Here is an 11,161-nt window from a genome sequence, read left to right as displayed (position 1 = left end):
AAGTGATAGCAATAGCAGTGCAAAAGATTTTCGTCATTTGACCTTGAACCCTTTAACACTACTTTCTATAAAAAGTTACGATCACAGTCAACTGCTGACTTTTTTTTTTTTTTTAATTTCCCCAATTTGGAATACTCTGAAGGTCAGATCATTTCCTTTATTTTTACTTATTCATAAAATAACACAAATAATTTGAGACACAGGTCCTCCTCTTGACACAAAGCTTGTGTATAATCAGTTTTGAGAAGTGTCTGTTAACTGGACATTTCCTGTTATATGAGCAATGAAGCATCTCAGGAGGTAGATCCCTGAAAACTTGAGGGAACTGCAGGGGGGGAAAAAAGAAAAGATGAAAGAGATCAGCCACTCAAAATTCATAAAATCACGATTACCCACATCATCAATATTTTCTGTTCTATATTTATCGCTTACTATCTATTTTAACAACTTATGCAGGCTTTGTTTATTGATAGCCTCATAATTAATTTTGTCATTGCGTGTTTTGAGTGCAGCTTTCTCTTGACATCATAACTTTTTGACACAGCCTTTTGAAAATAGGACAAAGACTGAGAAACGTCTCTCGCAAATGTTTTTTTTTTTTCACCTATTGGCTGAGATCGGCCAAACGGATGTCTTTTTTTTTTTTTTTTAGGAATAAATGGGCGCAGGTTATGCAAATTAGAGCGCCGTAGGTATGCACATTCATTCTCTTTAGAATGAATTCTGATCAACATATTATGCACATTGGTGAGAACAAAATGGGCTGGTACGCATATGTTGTAGGGCTGTCACTAACGACTTTTAAAAAAAAATATTTTTAACGACTAATCGACTTATTATGGTTATTATTATTATTAGGCTATTATTATTATTATTATTATTATTATTTTTAAGATTTGAGGCCATAAATGTTGAACATGTGTTGAATTGAGTGGATAATCTGGATATAAAAACCATTGTTCCTTATATTTACTGTACAATAATAGTCTTTAATTTAGTCTGACTGCGGCGCGCCCGCACGCAGCCACGCACGCACGCACGCCTTCTTCATGCCTTTCCCCGGGTTTTCACCGGATGCGGTTGCGGTGCGGTTGCGGTGCAGTGCGTCTTGACTGCGTGCCCCGGACGGGTCAATTTTTTTGTCAATCCACACCGGCTCCGCACAGCTGCGGTCCGGCAGATCCGTCGCCGCCCACTTCCCAACGTGTCTCGCGGGACCGCGCGCGCGCGATCATGTGGCATTTCACAACGACAAACATACAGAAAGTCTGTGCTCAACAGAGAAGCAGAAAGAGAGGTGGACTTCTTTTGATTTAACCTTTTCTTCTTCTTCTGCTATGAGATTCCATGCAGAATCCTTTTTTTGGTTGTCCTTATAAAAAGGATGTGCCGTGTCATGTATTATTTTGTGGTTTTCCACCTCCAATATAAACCTCTCCTCGTCCATGTTCGCTGGTGTCTAAACCGTGAATGAGCACATGGCCCGGCGACGCCCACGTCACGTTTTGCTGAAAAGCTTGCGAAATAGGAGCTGGCGAGTGTTTTATTCTGAAAGGTAACCGGAAATTTATTTTGAAACTGCGTCGGTCTTCCTGTCCCGCTCGATGTGTTTTGTGCTAGCTTGCCATTTGCCGGAGGCCTACCGCTGCGGCGTCCGGCAAAAATAGAAAATAGGTCTATCCTTGCGGAAGGCCTGCGGCACGCCGCAGCTGAGACGCAGTCGACACGCAACGCACCCGCAAGCGGTGTAAACTGCACCATTCGAATGAATGGAATCTAATTGCTTGCGTCGCCGGACCGCACCGCAACCTCACCGCAACCGCACCGCAACCGCATCCGGTGAAAACCCGGGGCTTCCCTTCATTTCAGTGTTGTATGGTCATTAAAACACAGGCGATGGTGGTTGTTTGTTTGTTTGTTTGTTTGTTTGTTGTTTGCCGTGACCAGCAACTGATCACCGGTGTTATTTTGTTACGCCGATGGGAATTTTTATTTTTATTTTTTTGCCACGCCGAGGGGATTTTTTTATTTATTTTTTTTACGCCGAGGGGAATAAGCTCTTCTTTCGCGACCAAGATGACGTGGCTTTGCGATTCAAGCCGTGTTTGTGAGGGGGGTTATTCTGTCACGGACCGGTGAGTGGAAAAATGGAAAAATTCTGCCTACGTTGCCGTGAAATTCTAAGCTAACTCCCAGTGAAATGTGTTTGACTCGACAAAACGGCCATCACGACGCCGCAGCGAACTGGTCGTGCACATTTGTGTTATTCATATACGCTTGTGAATGTCTATAAGCAATCGTGGTATTCACGGCAGGCCAAGAATTTTCGTTCCGAGTGTTCACGGCAAAATAATTTGCCGGTCGCAGCAAAATAAATAACTTCACTAATACAAAGTGACAGTCACACAATTAAGCAGCTGCCAAGCGCTACACGAGGGAGCGAACTAAATGACAATATTACAAGCATTTCTGTAACATTATTGTCGTGTTTACCTTTGTCTATCCGTGACGCGCTGAATCATGTTATTGCTCCGGTATCCATGAACCGTGGCGTCGATTTGGCCGTCCCATTCACTCGGCAGTCATGCCGCTGTACTGATCTATGAGCGTTTAAAAGTCCTGGTGTATCTTTGCAGCTTTTACAGACTTTTTGAGGGTCGCGTGAGCATTTTAGCTGTTCACCTCACCAACCAAGCTTGGCAGTAGTAACGTGCATGGTGGCTTGGTGACTCCGATTCAAAGTCGTGCTCTCTTCCTCTCCCAAATGTTTAGAAGAGCCTGTACCTCTGTCCTCTTATCCATTCGCTTTTCCTCCATTTTAAAATAGTGCAACCAATGAGGACATAATTTTAACTAATAAATTTTGTAAATACTGTACGAGTGTACATGTACACTTGCAGTAAAAGAACTGTATGCGCAGTTAGGCTAATGGCGGCTGTGCAACACACCTCAAAATTCAAACAACCAATCAGACCAAACAAGCAGGAGTCATTTAATAAATAAATAAATAAATAAATAAATAAATAAATAAATAAATATTACTCTGTCCGCCTTCTTCTCACTGAAGTTCGCAACACACTCTGCGCGGCGGCATAAAAGGTCCGTGTGAAACATGGACGGCGACGGCGCAAACATGGTTCCGGGCGGAGCTCGACTTAAAATTTTCCTGTCGACCTATTTTTAAAGTTGACTTGGTCGACTTTTTTCCCCAGCCCTAATATGTTGTAAATCCGACGGTGATTCTGAGTACAAACATTCCTATGCATTTGTTAGTGAATGACGCCCAATGAGAAGAGGATACAAAAAACTTGGTACATTATGTTCTACTATATTATGTTTTTGTTTAGGTTTCATTTATGCTCCACCAGGGCCCAGTTGAGTACAAAGAGCCCTGACTTTTTTTTTTTTTTTCCCCCAGACACCGCTAGCTTGCATCTTCCCTTCAGTGTGGAGTGTTTGGGGCGACCCCGCCACAGTTTCTTGGGGGAGGGAAGGGGTGGAGTGGTGGAGGGTGACGTCATTCTCGCTCTTGCGGACATTTAGTGTTAGCGTATTACAAGATGGGGATGAAAACTGGAAAAAAACAAAACTAAACAAGATGTCGGCTTCAGGCACAGCCCGAACTTAAGCTCACACTCAGAGAAACTGGAAAAAAAAAAAAAAAAAAAAAAAAAAGTGACAAACTTTTTGGAATGTGCTTAAGTATGCCGTGTTCCCTTGTTTATCGCCGGTGTTACATTCCAAAATATACCCGCAGTATGATTTTTATTTTATTATAAATGCTTTTTCATTTATCATATATGTTCTTTTTTTATTTGAAAATGTACCTGTGTACATTCATTTTTTTCCATTAAAAGTATATTGTTGTTTTTTTAATTTACTTATTACTGTATACAGCACAGTATGTATATTTTTTTCATTTATTATATGTTTTTTCGTTTTGGTATGATTTTTAGTTTATTATGAATGCTTTTTCCATTCATATATTTTTTTTACAGTCATTTTTTTCCAATTAAAAGTACCATATTTTCCGCACCATACGGCGCAACACACTATAAGGCGCACCTTCAATGAATTACATATTTTAAAACTTTTCCCATATATAAGGTACTACAGTAGAGGCTGGGGTTACGTTATGCATCCATTAAATGGCGATGCGCTAAAGGGAATGTCAACAAAACAGTCAGATAGGTCAGTCAAACTTTATTAAAATAATTAATTAAGTCAAACCAGCTTTCTCAACTCCATTCACTCCCAAAATGAATAAACAGCTGTTTTATTATTTTCTCTGAGGTAAAGTATTAGTATTAGCTAGCGATCCAAGATGGCGGGATCTTCTGCGCATGCGCGTCACCGATCGTGCAGGGTCACCGATAGCGTTTTTACAGCGAGACCTGTTGCGGCTCAATATTGATCCATATATAAGGCGCACCGGATTATAAGGCGCACCGGATTATAAGGCGCATGGTCAGCTTTTGAAAAAAATTGAAGGCTTTTAGGTGCGCCTTATAGTGCGGAAAATACGGTATGTTTTTTTGGTTTTTAACTCATTCACTCCCGGTGACAAGTATACTTGTCAATTATAATTTTTCAGAGTGGGGATAGATGGGGAGAATCTGATTATGCTCCACTGTAAATGTCAAACTTGGAAAGAACTTTACTGATGCCAAACCACCGGTAGATGACATCATTGCCCCATTTTATACGAAATAAACACAGTTTCAGAGTCCATGGGAGAAATGGCTGTATTTTGGCAAACCTACATTTTTCTACTGTCAATTATAAAAGAACGGGACGGGGCAGAAAGTATTCTATTCTATTCTATTCTATTCTATTCTATTCTATTCTATTCTATTCTATTCTATTCTGTCATTTGGTAGATTCGGCTTATATATAATTATTGAACGTAATATCGCGTGGGTATTGAAAATTTTGAAATTTTCTAAAATGGCTGGTAGTGAAGTTAATTTACTCTGCGGGTGCTCGTATGCACCCCGTTAAAAAGAAAAAAAGAAAAAAAAAAGAAAGAAAGAAAAAAAAGGCACGTTGTAAAACAAACAAAAAAAGCCCACACTGTGCAAAAATCTGATAAACAGCGAGGCCGCAAAAGATGAACCCACGATAAACAAGGGAAAACATATTGTTTTTGTTTGAGCAAGAAATAATTTACTAATTTTAATGGACTTTATTCATGTTGTAATATATTCTTTCAAGATTAAGAAACACATCTTTATTGATTAAAAAAAAAAATAGTTGTCCTGGCTAGGACAGCTCACTTTATATTTGAGGATGATCAAGGAGCATGATTAGCAGGGGTGTACAATCCTGGTCCTCGAGTCCTGTATGCTTTTGGCGTTTTCCTCCAATAACACACATAAATCAGATGATCAGCTCATCAGCAAGCTCTGCATTAGCCTGATAACGACCCTGATCATTTGATTTGGGTGCATTAAAGGAGGGAAACCCCAAAAATATGCACCACTGGCCCTTGAAAACCAGGATTGCCCACCCATGCTCTACAGGGTACATTTTAACTGATAACCATGGCCAATATTTGTAGAAATTCTGAGTAAAAGGGCACAATGTGTAATACTGAAGACCATCTCTGTTGTGGAGAACAGTAACAGCTTTATTCCAATTATCTTGGGTTGTCTGTCTTCACGTTTATTTCCAAAGCACAGCAAGACAACAACAACATTTGTTGTTAGTGCACTGCTCTGTCAAGTCCACAGCTACAAAACAAGGTTTGCTTATCTGACAACCTGCAGCACAGTGCAGCTTGCACTTGCTTTGATACTACCCACTGACTAGCCTCGTGACTGGTGGAGAGAGATACTGTATACTCAGTAGACAAAAGTATCCAGACACACAACTTGTCAGCAAGCAAGTCTTTTCTTGGCAAGAAGGCCAAGCTCTCGATTTACCCAAGTCCAGTGGGGTAAAAGTCCGGTCCACGAGGCCCTGAATCCTGCATGTGTTCGAGGTTTTCCATGTTCAACACTGCTGATTCATATTTAAGCTCATCGGCAAGCTCTGCAGGAGCCTGATAATGACCCTGTTCATTGAATCAGGTGTGTTGGAGTAGAGAAACCTCAAAAACATGTAGGACTCAGGCCCTCGAGGACCGGATCTTGACACATGCGCCCTAGTCGATCTATTTTTCCACTGTTGATTCGTTTTGTCATTATTTTGTCATCAAAAGTACATTTTCATTGTTGTTGGTGGCATTTTGTAGAAGAAAAGGACCATTCCGATGTTTGAGGCATCACTAAAGCACAAATTATTAGCATAAAAGTCACTGCTGCCTTTAAATGTCTTTTCACAAAAAGCTCGTTTTCTGCGATTTTAATTTCAAAATAGATGATTTGGATGTAACCAGCCCATTTTGTACCACAGATTATTTAAAACAATTGATTAAGGTAAGATTGGTTAGCTGCAAAGCCTTCAATAGGATTTGTTGGCCTCAATTAAAAAATATTGTACCAAAAAAAAAAGAAAAAAAAAAAAAAAGGCTGACACCCACCTGACCAAAAATGGCTGAGGGAAGCAAGTCGTGGTCTGTGTTTTAATCACATCTTGAAAATTCAGTAGGTTTGTCAGTAGTGAGCCACGACTACATTTATCAGTCTTGGTCAACACCATCTGCAAAAACAATGTTTGTAAGATGATCATTAAAACTGAATAGTGTCCCATTGTGGTTTGCTGGCTAGCGGTGAGTTTGGTAGATTGAACAATCCAAAAAACTAACAGCAGCAGCAGCAGCAGCAGCAACAACAAAACTTGGATTGAATATGACATTTTCACTGCCCAAGCTTTCCTAAAAGCTGTTCTGTCAGAGCCTTAAAACGCTTAAAATATTTAATAACATGAGAGCATGAATAATTGACTTTAATGTAGAACGAGGGTGAGTGCTTTATTATATAGTCATACATTTCAGAGATCTGGAGTACTTAAATAGCACAGTGGGTACATTTACTATTAATTCTGTGTTGACACAGGGCTCAGAAGAAAACGACAAAAATGTTGAAAGAACTGAGCATTAGAGTGGCATGAAAACTTCGTTATAACTACCAAATTAGAGGGAGAAAATTAATGTGAATACAGTTTATCTAAAGAAAATTCAGGAAAGTTTTTTTTGTTTTTGTTTTTACAATTATGACAGTTCAGTGCCTGGAAATAGCCAAATAGCTCATCAAATCCATTTAAAAGTGTGTATTTTACATAAAAGTTATATTTGTCTTCCAAAAAAAAAAAAAATCAACCCAAAGGCATTCCTTTGTTTAAACTACTTCATTAATGTGGCATTAGCCCCAGATGTTCATCAGGTGTTGTTTTTAAGTTGACTCAAACTGTACAAACATGTAACTGCAATGGATGAGAATGCTAGCCCAGAACAGAAAAAACACCCATAATGTTATAATGGCCCAACCAATAGGTGTTATAAATTTGGCCTTTTTAAAAAATCGAATAAAGTATGTAAATAAAAAGCTATCATTTCATTATTATTATTATTATTATTATTATTATTATTATTATTATTATTATTTTGATTATTTCATATTTCCATGAGAAATAGGGTTTGAGTTTTTGTATTTCTTGCTCGTCTATCGACGCCCCTAGAAAATTTCGGGGCCGCATTATATACAAGTAAAGAGAATAAAAAAAATTAAAAAAAGACTGCTTTTTAAAGCGATTTTGGGGCTGTCATTTAATATTAGGGGACGTCTATTACTCGCCAAAATATGACACTTGCGTTTCTCAAATAAAAAGAGAATATGCATCTTACCACATATGGACATCTTGTCTCCTCACACATCTCAAGGGCAATGTGATCAGTCTTTTGCAGTCCAACACTGCCATCCACCAACAAGAATGTCCTGACTAGACTGCAAGAAAACAAAGCCATTAGTCACATGATTTGGAGGACCCCAACTTACAGGCCCTAATCTGAAAAACTTCTGAAACATATTTTGTTTCCCCATCTAGTGTTATATAAACACAAAATAGAAGATCAGATAAAGGCTTGCTTTCACAATGGAGACAACAACACTGCCCCCTTGTAGATGGAGGTGGATGTACAGTATAGCTTGAAAAAAGCATGATGTTTGTCTCAAAAACAAATGCACATGTGAAAATGGCGGTTATGTTTGTGGATCTGAAAACATGTGAAAATCCCAAATATTATTTGTGTGAATACTTTTGAGACAAATATTTCCCCATAATCTTCTCCAAGTAGTTCAATCAATATCTCACTTTTTCCTTGAGAACAGATATGGTTCGATCATATCCACAAAATCTCTTGGTGCTTTATGTCCATAACCTGGCATGTCCACGATGGTGAAAGCACTGCCCACTTTAAAGAAGTTCATCTTTTTTGTGTGACCCTACAAGGGAATATAGAACAAACATGAACGTTGATTAACATCATTTAGCACTGCATTGACTTGTTCATACAGTATCTTCATTATAACAGACATAGCTTCATGTCATGTACCTTCCTTGGTAATTACAATGATTTCGCTTTGTGATACCCTTCGTTAGGAACATTTACTCATTTTCATTCAAAAATACATTTTAACAAGCCTGTGTTGAAATGCGGGGTTTTTGTGATTTAAACAAATTAGACTAAGATAAATGATTTCAAAACATGTTCCACTTAACATAGAGCAGCAGCTGAAGACACGCAAACTGAGATGAACTAAATATAATTCAGTTAGAGGAACACATATCAAAGGCAATTTTAACAAGGAACACACATGTCTGTTGTGATTACTCACAGGGGTTTTGGAGATTCTGACTTCCACATTTGGACACAGGGAAAACAGGGATTTGATCAGAGATGACTTCCCCACATTGCTTCGGCCAATGAAACACACCTAAGGATATACACAAACACCATGGATACACACACGTCAAACAATGGCTCTTTTATGTTCTGCAGCTTAACTGCATCTGGAACAACAGAGACGGAAGTGGGGTGGAACCATTGACATATTGCCCTTTGCCTTTTGATGCTCAAAGTGCCCCTTTTAAAAAATGAATTGTGTGAATTATTTTGTTCCAAGGTTGTACTATTTGATTACACAGTCGACTAGTTGGGAAAGGAATGGAGAAGAACAGAGACGCACGCACACTCAAGCAAAGTTACATTGAGTCATTGGAGTGCCACTGTATTACCAATATTTACATCAAATGCAGTCAAATATTGTAGTTCAAGAATATGGCATGCAATGTGAAAGCACATACAGTATATATACACACATAAATATATACAGTATGTACATAAATTAACATACATCCTATTATTTTGAATTAATGAAAAATAATTTGAAGTTCTTTTGTCAGTTTTAATATTGTTGCTTTTGCTGATGTTTTAGATTTTTGTCGAGGTACCGTTTCAGTACCGGTATTGTGGTATTTTATGCAGGTATAGTATCAAAGTAAAAATTTTGGTATCGTGACAACACTAGGTCAAACTAACACTACATACATACAATACACTAAATCTACTGAGTGAAATTGCCAGGGTAGACATCAAATCTGGACATTTTACAGGGAATTTGAAAATCCACCCGGACAATTTTTTATGTATTTTTGTTTTATTTTTAATTTTGGCCCCAAAAGGTGGACATGGAAACAGACGATTGAAACTACCTCTCGTGTTGATGTGATGGCATTAGTTGTAAAGAACCTTTAGACAATAAAGGATGTTAGGAGTGGCATGGTAAAATCCAATCCTAAAATCATTTACTGGTGTACTGAAAATGTTATGTCGTATGAAAAAGCAGCATCTTATGTGCAGTCCAACAACTTAGTGAACACAAGGGCAATAGTAAAAAGCAGCAGTGGACAGGACCCGAATTACTTGACTCATCATGGATGGCAAACTGTAAAATTTACGGCTTTGTAGTGTATCCAGAGCATGCATACTGACCTCTGGTTGTTTCAATGTGGGTGAGTGGTCCATCCTTTCTGCTGACGTATAATAATCAATCTTATGAGATGGTGACGGGCAGAAGAGCCTCTCAGCTTTTAGAACATCTTCAACACAGGGATGAAAAAGCTGGAACGATGTCCTGTCCACAGAGCTGAAAGTCCATTTAAAATAGATATGAAGGTCTGTATATTTTAAAGTTTGGGAGTGAGAGGAATGCAAACAGAGGAGTATGAAATACAACCCCCCCCCCTCCACAACAAACAAAGAAAAAACGGTACCTGTCTAGGTACGCCTCTATTTCTGTAAAAGGGTAAAGCAAGTGTTTGACTTTGTTTGGGGCTACAGCTTGCAGGGAGGCCAACTTGTGAACGTTCTTTCGAGGAAACGTACACAACTGGGTCCCACGTCGAATCCACGGTAGATGTTGCCAACAAACGATCATCTCTAAATGGTCAGGTTTGTCTTAAGTAAAAGGGAAAGAGACAAACGGAAATCGTTGGAACATTATCGAAGCTTCAAATTAAGTACTGAAATTGATACACCGAACTAAAAAAGAAGACGTTTTTGTTTTTTTTGTTTTTTTATAACGGTATATATTTACAAATATTACACTGTTTATTACTGCGATTGGCTGGCAACCAGTCCAGGGTGTCCCCCGCCGACTGCCCTGAGCCAGCTGAGATAGGCGCCAGCACCCCCCGCGACCCTTGTGAGGAATAAGCGGTCAAGAAAATGGATGGATGGATGGACACTGTTTATTAATTAATGTTACGCTTAGTTTAAACTAATCTGGTAGGGGGGTCAATTTGTGATCAAACTACTGCAAATGCTGCAAGACGATAAGGATACAAAATCATCTTACCCGAATTATGTCTGGTTGGTTTCAAATATATTCCGTAAATAATAAATGGTAAGACTTAAACAAGCCTTATTTGTTTTGACAAATGGTCACGCACTCACGCTTCTATGTTATGTGCAGTACAAAATATGTCCGTCTGAAACATCAAGCAGCTCGGAAATAGTTCCTTCACTTTTGTGCAAGAAACGAAACTCCGTGTTAATTCTTTGGTTTATTAGTACCCTATACACTTTATTTAATGCATAATCTGAAATTAAAAATAGCAGCTAGATGGTGCAAACGTCAGTAGATTTATCATTTATCATACTGAAACGTCTCATTATTATTATTATTATTATTATTATTATTATTATTATTATTATTAC

The 11,161-nt window shown here is 38.6% G+C and overlaps 1 protein-coding gene across 5 annotated transcripts; it reads right to left on the bottom strand.

Annotated features, from left to right (window-relative positions):
* Window positions 1–143: 143 nt before the first annotated feature.
* gtpbp8 (GTP binding protein 8) lies at window positions 144–10,931 on the bottom strand. Of its 5 annotated transcripts, none has more exons than XM_077536907.1 (9): window positions 10,787–10,918; window positions 10,548–10,643; window positions 10,216–10,399; window positions 9,935–10,088; window positions 8,778–8,876; window positions 8,254–8,384; window positions 7,787–7,886; window positions 6,524–6,642; window positions 144–325 (listed from the first exon to the last, which is right to left on the bottom strand). In XM_077536907.1, exons 3-9 carry the CDS (start codon window positions 10,377–10,379, stop codon window positions 235–237), a joined length of 858 nt encoding a protein of 285 aa, XP_077393033.1. In that variant the 5' UTR covers window positions 10,380–10,399; window positions 10,548–10,643; window positions 10,787–10,918; the 3' UTR covers window positions 144–234. The 5 variants fall into 5 exon arrangements, with proteins under 5 accessions (XP_077393033.1, XP_077393035.1, XP_077393034.1 ...); XM_077536909.1 differs by having other exon boundaries at window positions 10,560–10,643; XM_077536908.1 differs by having other exon boundaries at window positions 10,800–10,918.
* Between the last annotated feature and the right edge of the window lie 230 nt (window positions 10,932–11,161).

The sequence above is a fragment of the Festucalex cinctus genome, chromosome 11 (assembly GCF_051991245.1).
Source record: "Festucalex cinctus isolate MCC-2025b chromosome 11, RoL_Fcin_1.0, whole genome shotgun sequence".
Taxonomy (NCBI): Eukaryota; Metazoa; Chordata; class Actinopteri; order Syngnathiformes; family Syngnathidae; genus Festucalex; species Festucalex cinctus.
Note: the sequence above shows the minus strand (reverse complement) of the source record. Positions and strands in the feature narration are given on the sequence as shown.

Excerpts from the sequence above, each read along its gene's own strand:
- gtpbp8 (XM_077536906.1), bottom strand. The coding sequence starts at position 10,379 with ATGATCGTTTGTTGGCAACATCTACCGTGGATTCGACGTGGGACCCAG. Across the intron at positions 10,089-10,215 it reads ATAGAGGCGTACCTAGACAG|CTCTGTGGACAGGACATCGT; the intron begins GTACCGTTTTTT and ends ATGGACTTTCAG. Across the intron at positions 8,385-8,777 it reads TCAGAATCTCCAAAACCCCT|GGTCACACAAAAAAGATGAA; the intron begins GTGAGTAATCAC and ends ATTCCCTTGTAG.